The sequence below is a fragment of the Lynx canadensis genome, chromosome B4 (genome assembly GCF_007474595.2).
Source record: "Lynx canadensis isolate LIC74 chromosome B4, mLynCan4.pri.v2, whole genome shotgun sequence".
Lineage (NCBI taxonomy): Eukaryota > Metazoa > Chordata > Mammalia > Carnivora > Felidae > Lynx > Lynx canadensis.
The window spans coordinates 99,171,796-99,185,742 of record NC_044309.1 but is presented as its reverse complement, the minus strand read 5'-3'; the positions used below and the strand labels follow the sequence as shown (position 1 = coordinate 99,185,742).

General features: G+C 34.3%; 1 protein-coding gene across 6 annotated transcripts in view; it reads left to right on the top strand.

Annotated features, from left to right (window-relative positions):
- NAP1L1 (nucleosome assembly protein 1 like 1) overlaps positions 1 to 7,449 on the top strand; it is a 33,843-nt gene extending 26,394 nt beyond the window's left edge. For 5 of the 6 annotated variants that reach the window (XM_030323275.1, XM_030323278.1, XM_030323272.1 and 2 more), the window contains 7 exons: positions 427 to 572; positions 667 to 686; positions 2,549 to 2,671; positions 3,377 to 3,406; positions 3,917 to 3,967; positions 5,037 to 5,108; positions 5,823 to 7,449. In XM_030323275.1, the coding sequence (XP_030179135.1) occupies positions 427 to 572; positions 667 to 686; positions 2,549 to 2,671; positions 3,377 to 3,406; positions 3,917 to 3,967; positions 5,037 to 5,072 (406 nt within the window). In that variant the 3' untranslated portion in view covers positions 5,073 to 5,108; positions 5,823 to 7,449. Of the gene's footprint in view, positions 1 to 426; positions 573 to 666; positions 687 to 2,548; positions 2,672 to 3,376; positions 3,407 to 3,638; positions 3,735 to 3,916; positions 3,968 to 5,036; positions 5,109 to 5,822 lie in introns of those variants that run through there. The other variant, XM_030323276.1, reaches the window with a different exon arrangement.
- Positions 7,450 to 13,947: the final 6,498 nt, after the last annotated feature.

Below are 13,947 nucleotides of genomic sequence, written 5' to 3'. Positions count from 1 at the left end.
CTTTCACAGAATTTATCTCTTTATTTTACTTAGAATTTGTGATGCTTGGTATTTCCTAGTGTGTGTGTGATACATAGAGACATACATAGTTTATCACTAAACATTTCAGTAAAATGTTTTCTGGGAAGAGCTTACCTATTTTCCTAGAATTCTCCTTGGCTTTCGGTATTGCAGATAGTTGTCCAAAGGAGTGCATGTTTAAATTTATTGTACTGTGAATTTGTGCTAATTGTCAATATCTTATTGAAAAAATTTGTTGAAATAAAATTTTCTCTTTATATGCTACTAAAAACATTTGAGCCAGTTTTTCCCCTCTAAAATTTGTAATTAAATATAATATTTAATTAGATAAATCATAGCTCTTCTATCAATTAAATGTAATATGTTAATTGTGATAGATTTTTTTTTTCTCCTTTGTTTTGCAAGGTGCCAGATAGATTGGAAAAAAGGAAAGAATGTCACTTTGAAAACCATTAAGAAGAAGCAGAAACACAAGGGACGTGGGACAGTTCGTACTGTGACCAAAACAGTTTCCAACGACTCTTTCTTTAATTTTTTTGCCCCTCCTGAAGGTAAACAGTGTTTTAGTTTGGGTATTGATGGTTGTTTTATTACAAGCTTTCTTTAATTTCTTACTCACTTGAATTTCTTTTCTCAATTTTGCAGTTCCTGAGAGTGGAGACCTGGTAAGTTAAATTGTTATTTATTTATTGAATTGTTAATTACATATGAAATTAGAGAATTGGTTCTCAAACGTGGGGAGTTGGATAGTTGCTGCTTGAATTTTGTTCTGAGGCTTGCAGTGCATGGAAAAGACCATTATGCATCTGAAATTATTTCATTCAAAATGCTTATAGTGCTTCCACTGAAAAATGGAAAGGCTAAAGGCTTTCTTTTCTTTTGAGACTTGCAAATATTGTGTAGGGGATTCAAGTTGTTAAGATTGTAGTTTTCTTGGGGCGCCTGGGTGGCGCAGTCGGTTAAGCGTCCGACTTCAGCCAGGTCACGATCTCGCGGTCCGGGAGTTCGAGCCCCGCGTCAGGCTCTGGGCTGATGGCTCGGAGCCTGGAGCCTGTTTCCGATTCTGTGTCTCCCTCTCTCTCTGCCCCTCCCCCGTTCATGCTCTGTCTCTCTCTGTCCCAAAAATAAACGTTGAAAAAAAAATTTTTTTAAAAAAAGATTGTAGTTTTCTTATTGAAACTAGAAGGTATTAAACCATTTGTACTGTTTACTAAACTCCTAACCATTCTGGTCAGAACTCTTTCTGTGTTATTCCAGTGGAAATACGGTTTCTTACTGTGGCCATGTATTATGTGACCATATGCCAAGAGCTGTGATTGTGCCTGTGTATGGCCTAGAAAGAGGAACAACCTCTGAGAGGTCTATACAGGCAGGGTAGGCTAAGTATGTTGTGAATTTGCTCTTCTGTTGGCCAGATCTTTGAACTTAAATTAACTCAGTTTAAATAGTTTTATACATAAGGAATTAGAAAGTGTGTTTTATTTTGAATACTTTCGAATTAGAATGGTTTTAGCCAAGGTTTGGACCAGATGTGTAAAAAGCAAGTATTTCTGCCTGAAAAGAGTAGTAAGTGGCTTGGCTCAAAATACCTTTTATAGGACAAAAAAGGGGGCTATAAAGCAGCACCCGAATTTTAGGTTGAAAGACCTACCTGTGAGCATTGAGATAGTTTCATGCTATTTTCATGTCAGCAAATGGGTTGGAGTTTGTGTTCAAGTGATTTTTTTTTTTTTTAATTTCTATTTCCAAATATTGATGGTAACAAAACAATCTTGAGTAGTTACAGATAGACTACCACCTGTGATTAGAAGTCTTTACTTCAAAGTCCACTGGCCCTTTTGTGTGTTTTTGGATGTTCATTATAGTGGATTATGTTGATGAATCAAAATTAACATTCATGGAATGTTTACTCATTGTTTGGTATCTTAGAACTTTAATGGAATTATTTTAATTTTGAAGAATGTCAGCACCAGTTTTGTGTTGTGCTTTGTCATTAAATAGAAATCCTGGATTGACTTTGTATTTATTAAGTAGGATTCTTTCTCATTTGGCATTATATACCTGTTAGGGTACTACTTTTAGGAAGTGTGTAGTGATTCTCCATGTTGTTTCATTATGTGTCATACACCTAATGTTATAAATCCTTAGATTCTTAGTATCTTAGTATTATTCCGTTGGGTGTTTCCAGTAATTAATATTTTAAAAGGAAAATTACAGTCCCATAACAAAGTTGCTTTTATATTTTAATTTTAAGCCAGAAAAAAACTAAACAATAACCAATTCTAATTTTTATTTCCCAAATTTCTCTGAGTATGTACACTGCATTGCTTACCTTTCTTTTTATTAAAAATCTGTAGACCTAACGTATATGTAGATGACTACTGAATCACACACAGAAGCTAATTTTAAAATGACGAAAAGTGAAGTTGAGTGTTGCTTCGTAGGATTTAAATTCAAGAGTCTTGCATGTTCCTAATTAAATAGCAGTTATTAAATTTTGTGCTTGTTTTTTGTTTTGTTTTTAAAGGATGATGATGCTGAAGCTATCCTTGCTGCAGACTTTGAAATTGGTCACTTTTTACGTGAGCGTATAATCCCAAGATCAGTGTTATACTTTACTGGAGAAGCTATTGAAGACGATGATGATGATGTGAGTGAATCTGAATCCTGCAGTGAAATAATTTGGTGAGGGTGTGATTGTCACAATTGATGAGAGGTTTAATGAATAGTTGTGATTTTTTAAAAGACAGAATAATTCAAAGGCTAATTACTGATGTCCTCTAGATAACTTTCCTGAATTGCTTTAAATATGTCCTCCTAGGATCTTAGACTTCTCCGAATTAGTAAAACTTTATTGTGTTTGGTCATTGTTGGAGGTCTATAATGCCCTTGTCTTTGACCAAACAAAAAACATGCCTAAGATGTTTTTTATTACTTAACATAAAAATACTAGGAAACATAGAATTTTTATCCAAAGGAGTATTAAACAACAATTAAGGTAAAATTAGGCTCCCCTCAAATATTTTGGATATCTTTATTGCTAAATGACAATCATTCCAGTAGGCTTTAAGTCCTTTTTGTGCAGTGTGTTCACATAAGTACAGGCAGGTAATATTTATAGTAATAGTTGTCTGACCACACCCACGATTGTACTGTGTTCTTTAATTTTTTAGATCGTCAGATTTAGATAATGGCACTGAACTGATTCCTACAGCTATGTAATTTGTAATTAGTCACCTTAGGGAAAGTATTTTCCTCTTTTTAGATCTTAATGGAGACAGTGATGGCTGTAAGTAATGCTACTCTCAAATGTTTGTTAGCTACATTCACACTTCATCCTTTTTTCCCTTTTTAGTATGATGAAGAAGGTGAAGAAGCGGATGAGGTAATGTTTACCAAATGAGCAAATAATTCTGTTTAACACATTGAGAAGCGAATTGAGTGACTTATGTATTCCTTTGCTATAATCATTATTCTGTGATACGGGATAAAAACTTTTTGGAAAAAAATACGGTTTTAGAATTCTACAGCCAAACAATGTATGTATAAGGTTTCAATAAATAAATTGCAAAACTCAGAACATTTTTTTTATTTCAAATAATTCTGTTCTGCTGCAGGGTTATCAGCTCTTTGAAGAAGTCAAAAGCTGCAGTAAACTTTTTCAACGTTGGCTGCAGTAAATCTTTTCAATAAAAGCTCTCTGGATGTCTCAAGTTGTGTTGGGAAATTTTTCATATTAGAAGCTTTCAAATTAAATTGCATTGTCACCAAACTCTGTAATCATGAAAATCTTTTGACCTATAGAGTAACTTGTATTAAAATTTCTCCATACATTATGAGCCATTTCTTCCTACTGTGTACCTACTTCATGGATGCATTTTGAACTTTAATATAGGAAGGGGAAGAAGAAGGAGATGAGGAAAATGATCCAGACTATGACTCAAAGGTGAGCAAAATTAGTGCTGCTTTCTATTAAATTTAAGGCAAGTTACATAAGAGTTGATGTTTCTTAATATAAAGTTTATTTTGTAAGTCTTATTGACTGGAGATATATACATACATACATACATACATACATACATACATAACATTTTTTTTTTTAATCTTCACTGGTATTTCAATAGTACATGATATGCCAGTGTGCCTTTCCTAAGAAACTTTTATTTTTGGTTCTGACTTTGTATTTTTCATAGTTTCAGGCTAAATAAACCCTAAGATTCTACTTCTAATGCACTTTATGTTGGGCTTTTTTTTTTTTTCTTCACAATTTTAAAGCATTTAAAATTACTTATTAGTGTTCTTAGGTTGTTTTTCCTCCAAAGGATAGGTTATAAACAAAGGTCAGTTTTTAAGTAACCTGAATGCAAAAGTGCTTGGGAATAGGGAAGCAATACTGTGTTAGATTCTCCCAACCACCTTTTTTCTGAGAGTCCCAATCTGTTATTGAGAATTTGTCATATCAGGGCTAGTAAAGCCCATTGTCTCCCCCAAAATACAAAGTACCTTATCAGGATTCATTTGAAACTTAAGGTTTCTGTTAAATGTATTCATTCATTTGCTAAATTCTGTAAAATATCCAGAAGATATTTTAGTGAGCAGGTAAGAGAGGGGGTAGTTAAAAATAATCTTAAATATTCTAATAGGTATGAATTACTCTTGAAAGTTAATATTAATGGAATTAGGATTTAACAATAATTGATCGATAAGAAGGAAAATACTGATAATATGACTAACATAAATTGCTTGGTTATTTTATTTTTTAAGATTATGGCTTAGTGTGTTTTATTTTATGGAATTCATTCTACAGTGTAAAATTTGGGCTTTATTTTAGCGTTTGTGTGACTTGCTGATATTTGAATAAATAACTTTCCATCATTGCTATATACTATTTCTTTAATTTGGCACAAATTTTGGTAGCGCAGTGAGATAATATAATTAAGATAGTTTAATTACTGTTTAAAATTAACTGAAGCAGGTAGAAAAAGATAGATTGACTTGTTGTTTTCCTTTAACAGAAGGATCAAAACCCAGCAGAGTGCAAGCAGCAGTGAAGCAGGATGTATGTGGCCTTGAGGATAACCTGCACTGTAATAGCCTAAACACAACTATTATTTTCTTACAGCCTTATGTTTTTGTATTTTCTTGGTAGACTCAGTACTTTTTTTTAAAGGAAAGGAACTGATAATTTTAAAGACCAATTTGTTCTACTTAGCATTTTAACTGTAGTTTTTCTGCCAGCTCTATCGATTGCATAAATTCTTTCATGCATGTTCATTCATCACTACATGGTTTGGTTCTTCTGGAGTAATTTTTATCATGTAACAAAGAATTTAGATTATAGCTATGAAAGTGAACAGCCCTGTTAAAAGAACAGTTTTTTTGATTCGCTTATTTTTTTTCCCTGAAGAACCAAAATATTTTTTCAGCTGGTAATTGAATTGGGTTTAAGTTTGCTTGCACTAGCTGTGCCTTTCATTACTTTGTTGCAGAAATGCAGTGACTTAGACTAAGACAATTCATCATTTAAAAAACAAAAAACAGAACTTGTCAAGACAAATATGGTTAAGAATTTCCAGTAAGACCACAACTGATAACTTAGATTATTAATGGATTTTGTATTCTAGGTGACATAGCTAGAGATACCTAGTAAGGAAACCACAGTAAAGAAACCTAACTCATAGTGTGCTTATTGGTTACTATAGGGAGGTGAATAAAACCTATTTTCAAAAGTTAAGCCTCATTATTTTAACTGTACTTTTAAATTTAACCTCCATTAACTCAGCATCTTTTCTTTATGGTAGGGTCTACCTTCCGCTTCCCTGGAAAGGATGAATTTACATCATTTGACAAGCCTATTTCAAGTTTTTTTGTTGTTATTTGTTTGTTTGCTTGTTTTTGTTTTTGCAGCCTAAAATAAAAATGTCATATAATTTTAGTTCTCACAAGATAATGTCTTAATTTTGTACTAATTCAGGTAGAAACAGAGGCCTAGCTTGAATTAATAAGCATTGTACCCAGCTTACCATATTATGGAAGAAGAGAGTGTCAACTTTGGGAGAGGTACTACATCTGCTAATATGAGAGGATAGAAAAGAAAGAGAAAATCTTAAATGATGTAATGTTTTTTTTAAAAAAAAGATTAAAAGATTAAAATTTTATTTCATTTGGTTAGAACTAGAGAGAAGGCCCCACGCCTCTATAGTTAATTCCAATTCTTACTGCTTAAAGTATGAGTATGTCATTTACCCATGCTTCTGTTTACTGTGTATTAAAATGGGTAGTACTGTTTACCTAACTACCTCACAGATATGTTAAGGCATATTAAGTTAAGTTTTATGAAATGTTTCTCAATCTCATTAAAAGCTCAAAAATATGAACCTATTTGTACCACAAGTATAATATTCACGTTTTATTCATACCAGGGTTTGATAATTCAACTGGAAAACAAAGGTTTAAGTACCTCTATTCTGGATCTGGTCAGGCAACAAACACTCTTATAGATCTTTGTGTGGCTCCTGTCTTAATATAAGTGGATGGATGAACAACTCTTTCAAAAGGTCCAACGATTGCTTTTAGGTATTTTAGTTTATGACCATATTGTAGTGAAATACTACAGAGATCATGGGACTGAAGTAGAAAGAAGACCATTTTTAGGGAGGAAAATGCCATTAAATTTGAGACTTACAGAGCCACATTTAAAATACCTCAGGCTAATTACTGTTAATTTTTTGTGACAAGCCTAAAAGCTTTGACAGTGAGGGTGGATTAAATGGATTATGACTAGAGGATGGCCTAGAGTTCCTGCTCTTAATAAAACTATATTGAGTTTGTTTTTAGAGGTGACAGAGCTTCCTTTTTGAAAATCTAGTATTAAGATCTTGGAATGTGAATACATTTTGTTATTTGTATAATACTATTCATTCCTCTCCTGAGAATTTAATTAACTACTGGAAATCCTTAACCAGTTGCAATAGTTTGTAGGAGAAAAAAATGCCATGAAAACATCCTGTGTTTTTCCTCTTTATTTTCAAAATGCTTTTGGTTGCTTTAATTAGACATTCCTTGCTGAATTTTTTTTTGTACCCATAGCTCATCTGATCACAGCCTTTTCTGAACTCAGCCAATTTTAATCTAAAGATAGAATCCCATTTTTAATGAACTTAAGTAGCAAAACCACTATTTTTTTTTTCTTTCACTCCTTTAGGTAATAGCTATTGCCAAAGTGAAGGGGCAGATATGATTTCATCTTGTTATATAAAGGGGATGTGGTTTGCAGAGGAATTGTTTTCTCATTAAAGTTGGCATTGCAAGGGGTATCAGTGTTCATCTATGCCATCTCTCCAGTTCCAAAATGGTTCTATTCCATTCTAGAAATTTGAAATATGTAATTTGAAATCCTTAATAAAATTTGCATTTAATTTTATAAAATGTACTGGTGATATTTTGGGTGGTTTTTAAAAATATGAATATATTTATATATACTTTTTTTGGAAGAGCAGAGAGTAGAGATGTTTAGAGTATGCTATGCTGTGCTTAGGCCAGGATGACCTGTGAATTTGTTTATTTCAAAAGCAACCTCCCAAGCCTTGCTAAATGGAGTTTGTTATTGGACGACTAGAAAGATTTTTACCCTTAGTTAACTACAGACATTTTTGAGACACTTTGAATTTTGTCCTTACAGTTTCAGTTTATAGTTTCCCCTGGCTCAGGCACTGATTACCAAGAAGTTCTATTTTTCCTGTCTAGAAATGGCAAAATCTTATATATATATAATACTTAGAAAAATTTTTTTGTCATTTTATGGTCATTCAAAATATGGTAAGTAAACAACAGTTTCATAAATCACTTAGTTTTTTAGTTTAACATGGATGTCTGAAAGTTAAATTCATGTAATTTTTCAGAATTCTTTTCTCTAGTTCACTGAAGCAGTTATTAGTATTTCTTAATAGTGTGGAACTGGCTTACAGAGTAATACTTAAGAAAAATGGGATTCTACCTCTATTTCCTTTTTAGCTCATTTAATAACAAACCTGAAAGGGGGGAGATACTAGCTTTGATAGAAACATTTTCATTATTCTGTGAATAGGTTAATGATACTGATTGGTATATGATAAGGCCCCTACGATAATTGAATTAACTGTTCTTATTGCTGCTGCTTGTCAGACAGTATGAATTGGTGGGTTTATCTGAGTTGTAGGCCATTTCCATTATTAAAAATAAAAATAAAACTTTGAATTATTGTTTAAAAACCTTATACAATGCAGAAATATTAAACTAATATTCAGATATCCTTTGAATGCTTGATTTCAGGGCTTGGTTTAGAATTTGAGTCCATTTTTATGGGTTAGTCTTATAAAAATTTTAGTCTATATTTTTGACTAAGTCAAGCCAAATGTTAATTTTAAATGTATAGAGTAAGTGGATAGGTTAGAAGAAGCATATGTTCTTAATAGGAACCTTAGGAAAGAGAAATCATAAGCTACTTTAGTTGTTTTAATCTTCTGCACTGTGTGTATATATATATATATATATGTGTGTGTGTGTGTGTGTGTGTGTGTGTATACACACACACACACACACTTCGTAATTGTGAACTGGATTTTGTTTTGAAAATATGTGTTCATAATTTAGGTAATTTACTACTTAAAGCACTAAGTCTCATAGCTGAAAAGTAAATGTAAATGATAATGGTGAAATTAACTAACTTATAGATGTATAGTGGTGATTTTGTATACTGGTTTAAAAATCCAGGTATCAGAATATAACTTGGGAAAAGCCAAGTTCTTGGGCTAATTTAGGGATCACTTATGTGACTTGTGAGAAATGGAAACATCTTTGGAGTGTGAAATTACTTTAAGGATGAGTGTTTATCCATGAGAAATTTTTAATTGATGTATTAATTATATTTAAAAAAATACAATACACTTTGTATCTTGTGTTTCTTCCATTTGACATTCTGTACTTTTAGGTTTTTCCGTTAAAAAATTAAGGTATTGACTAAGTGTAAAATAGATGAGAAATGGAGCATAACAATTTAGAAATAATAAATTGCCAGCAGGAAATAAGTCATTAATCCAGTTGCTTAATTTTCATTTTGGAAATTGAGAATTTGTAGCTTTTGTAGATTTCTTAACTGCTTGTTTTATTATTTTGAAATTCAGGAGAAGATGTTTGTTAAAAGTAGTTTTTAGTTCTTCGTGTATTTTAAACTTAAGCCAAGAAGAAGGAAATGGAGATAAATGACCAAAAATGGAAGTGCTAGAAGTTGACAGACCTCATATCAAGAGTTTAATGGTATTGGTATTCATAATGAAGTTAAGCAATTGTGGCTCTTACACATTTTTCATGGAGTGGTAAAGTTTCTACCAGAAGACTCAAAACTTAACGTGACAGCTTTTAGCTGGGATTTCATTTGTGTAGTGAGACAAGGAGCCTTTGAACAGAGCAGTTCAGGGGAAGGTACTGGAGGAAATACACTGAAGGTCCTGAAATAGGATAATCTAGGGCACATTCAAGGTGTTGAAAGAATGGATGGAGATAGAAGGGGCCAAGCCATGGAAGACTGGGCCATAGAAGTCCTTTTAAGCGATTTAAAAACACTAAAAACCACTTGTTGAGTACTTCCAAGTGAGGATGACCTTTCCATTAAGGTAGTGTTTAAACTAAGACATGATAGATCGTGCAACTCTCTGAAAATATAGTTGAAAGAATTCTTGTGTATTCTTACATCACCATTTATTGATTTTGCTGCATAGCTCCATATTCTTACGCACATGTATACACATTTTTTCCTAAACTATTTGACAGAGTTTGTAGACATCCTGTCCTTTACATCCTCCAAATGCTGTTATCTTCTCAGTATGAAGACATTCTTGCAGAATCACAGTACAAGTAATCAAAATCAGGAAATGTTACTGTGCAATAAAATTCGTTTTGGCCAGTGAAAATAGATTTAAAAACTGAATGCACACTGAATACTTGTAAGGTATTCCAACACAGTATTTTTTCCTACCCTTTCTCCAGTCCATATTTGTAACTACCATCATCAAATAGGTGGACCTAGGAATGAGAATTGTAGGTGAGGTTGCTTTGTAGGAATAAGAAACTATGGATAAAAATGGAAAAGATCTAACTTTAGAGTAAAGCCTTATAAGCCCCTAATCTAGTGACTCATTTTTAAATAAATGTAGGAATAAAATAGTTTTAAATTGGGTAGTAGAATGGTTAAATACAGGCTTTGAGGTTCATCTATCACTGTTCAGCCAGCTTCATTGTTTTGATTTGTGAAGATTGTGGTGAGCACTAATAACGTGTTTGTGCTTGGAGTGCTCGGTGTCTGTCTACATATAGATACGTATGTAATAAGCATTTAGTAAATTTTCTTCCTAAACAAGAAAATCTAGGACTTACAGTTGGGATCACCTTTTACATTGATTTTTGGCATTTAATTTTAGAAATAGTTGATGTGGTTTTGTTTTTCTAAAGGCAAAATGGCTCTTGGCTAAGAAGTGCCCTACTTGGTTTACAAAAGAACAGGGAGGCTAAGACTGGATGATAGACAATAAACCTATTCCCCCGTTTTAAAATTTTCGATGTAAAAATTAAAATAGAAAATTTGTTTTCTGAAATCAGCTAGGTTTTTAAAAAATCTCATTACCTATATTTTGTTTTCATATGCTGATTTTTTTGCCTTGGCCTGCATCCAGAAACTAGGGTAAAATTTATGAAGTCTGATAGTATTTAGATAATGCTCCAAAACACCCAAGTTGTCACTGTTCAGCCCTGACTTTTACCTGGGACTCTGGACATTGCAACAGAGGACCTAAAGGTGGACAATGAGACAGGTGTCTGTTTTGAAATCAGATGTGATTTTAGACTTAAGTTAAGCTAGTCAATGTAAGTTTCAAAACTAAAAGCAAAAACTCCTTGCTGTTCACTTGGCTTGGTGAGTGGGCCTACAACCTTTAGGATTAACTTCGATATCAACAGCCCAGCCTATGTAACCTGCATTTGCACAGTCTGTCAGCCCTGCTTGGCTACCTTTTCTTTCACCTTTTTCCTGGCACTAGTCTTGTGCATGTATCTTACTCAACATAGAGTCTCTTTGCATTGATTTAATACCTACTGTGGTTGTCCTTCAGTTCTGAATTGGTTCTCCCAGTTTAAGAAATTTAGGGATGCGTGCTCACTGTTGAATTTCCCAACGTGTAGTACTGGGCCTGGAAGATGGTAGGTGTACAATAAGTTTTTGTACATGTAGATCAAGTAGGATTTATCAGGACGCTTTTCCATTATACCAAGCCATTCTATTGTATGAGGTCATATAGCAAGATAATGATGGGTTCTCATTAGTTCAGTCTCCCTAAGTCAATCAAGATACTCCCAAGTTCCTTTTTAGTGAAATTCCTACATGCTGGGTGGCTTATATTGAGAAAATAGACAAAGTTGGGTTGTGTTGGGTTGGGTTTTAGGAGATCCTGGAGAGTATCGGTAGTTGCAGTTACCTAGTACTGCATAACAAACCACTCTCAAAACTTTAAACATTGAGATTCATTTTGTTGACTCTGCTTGATAGTTAATGTCTGCTGTACTGAGCAACATTAGGGGCAGCTTTTGAAGGATAGCGACTGGAATCATCAGAAGGCTCTTCATGCACAGGTGCAGGTGGTTGATGCTGGATGAGCCCTCAGCTGGGATGTGGCTGGATCACTGCTTTCTAGTACCATACCTGGGTTCCAAGAGTTGCATCTTTTTTGTGATCTACTCTGGGAGGTCATCACTTCTGTACGCTATTGGTTATAGAATCAGTCACAAATCCACCCAGGTTTAATTCTGGAAGGGGACTCTACACCTTGCTGGAAGAATGATAAGATTTTGAGTAAATGAACAAATCTTTTAATGGCCATGTTTTTTTTTTTTTTTTAATGTTTTGAAAATAGAGTTGGCTACAACAGTTTTCCAAAATGACCAGCAACCTAGAAAGTTTAAATTACTGTATTAAAATACTGTATGCCTGTTAATGGAGAAAGAATGTTTTATTCTATCATATTAGAATCTTTTATCATTTGACTTTATTCTTGATAATTGAGGTTCCCAAACATACACATAATTAGCTCTTTTAAAAAGAATTTTTTTTTTTTTTTAATTTTTGAGAGAGGGACAGGGTGTGAGTGGGGGAGGCGTAGAGGGAGGGGAGACCCAGAACTCGCAGCCTCCAGGCTTGGACCTGGAGCACACAGCCCAATACGGGGCTCAAACTCACGAGCTGTGAGATCATGACTTGAGCCAAAGTCGGATGCTTAACCGACTGAGCCACCCAGGTGCCCCATAATTAGCTTATTCTTAATTATAAAATCGTCGAGGTTGATGAGTAAAGTAACCTTAAATGGCAAGTATAAGGTGACTATTAAGTATAGATTTCTAAAGGTTAGGTGTAATATATGAGGAGTTCAGAGAAGAACATTGCTATACTGTTTTAAAACTAGGTGCGACTTTTTATAGCATAAATCTTAATCATTTTTGAAAGATCCAAAACCAAGATAATAGAAATAATGCTTTATTTACTCTTTATACTTGATTGAGGATGGTTAAGTAACTTTAACAAGTTCTCACCATTGGGCTATTTTGGAGCCAGTAATTGATGTCCACTTGTTTGGCCTCTGTCTATGCTCCTACCCACACTGAGAAGCCTTCACTGGCTTCCTTGCAGGTATTATGTGTGCACTAGTGGTTATATAGCACTTTAATTAAGCTGGAGATTTCAGGATATGTACTTTAGAGATTAATCCAGACTTAATTTTAAACAGCATTCAGATATGTACCTGGTTTGCATAGACATGCTGGCCAAACAAACCAAATGCAATGAGAGTTAAAAAGCGTTTTCTCCTAGGTGTAAACATAGACGCTGGGGCTGGTTTGAGAGCTTCATAGCTCTCAGGCTTCTGCTTTCCTGTCCTTGGCATATGGCTTCCATCTTTTTTGTTTGTTTTATTGTTTTATTGGCTGAAATGGCTTCTGAGGCTCTTATCCATCATGTCCAGGTTTCAGGCAGCAGTGGGGCTAAAGTAGGCAAAAGATTTTCGGCAGTTATCTTCAAAAAAGAGCCTGTGATTCCTGGTTTAGAGCTCCAGAGGGAGACTGGTAAACAGGGTAGACCTGGACATCTAGAGCCAAAGCTGAGTTTGTGAGGAATTGGGAGGAGGGAGGTTAAGATAGCCACATTGGTCACATACACCAAAGAGTTTCAGGTTTAGAAAAGGATTGTTTGATCATGTATATCCTGAGCACATGAGGCAAGTAACTACTACATAGGTAAATGGGCCCTGGTAAGGTTAACATTTAGGAATACAGTCCAAAGAATTGCGTTCTGACCAGAGTCCTATACTTCATCTGAGGCTTTTCACTTGATCTCACATGATGCTTTCTTTGGAACTGGGTACACAAATGAGGCTGAGACAATGACTTTAGCAGAAGTGTAAATGGGATCTCATTAAAAAAAACTATTGATGATCTAGATTCTGACCTGTTAAAAACTCAAATGTAGTTTCTCATGTAGTTAGGAGTTGGGTAGCAATTTTGTTTTCCTCCAACCATGAGGTTGCTTTTAGGTTTAATGGCAATGTGAAAGCTTGCCATAAAAAGATTTCTTGGGTTCTGTCAGTTAAAAGCACCTCCGTTTTGGGGGGCTTGGCTACCCCACAGAATTCATTTTATCCCTTTCACTCACCTGTCTTCCGTCGGTTATCCTGTCAATCCTGTCATCTGTGACACAACCTCTGCCCTCCAAGTCTTGGCCTATAGCCTGAGTTCCTCTTCTAAAGTAACCCTGCCATTTACAGCACTCAAGTTTATCATACCGGTTTTCCTTCATCCTTCAATTTTTGGAAAGCATTATCTATACTGCTTGTCTTTTCCTCTAATGCCCAA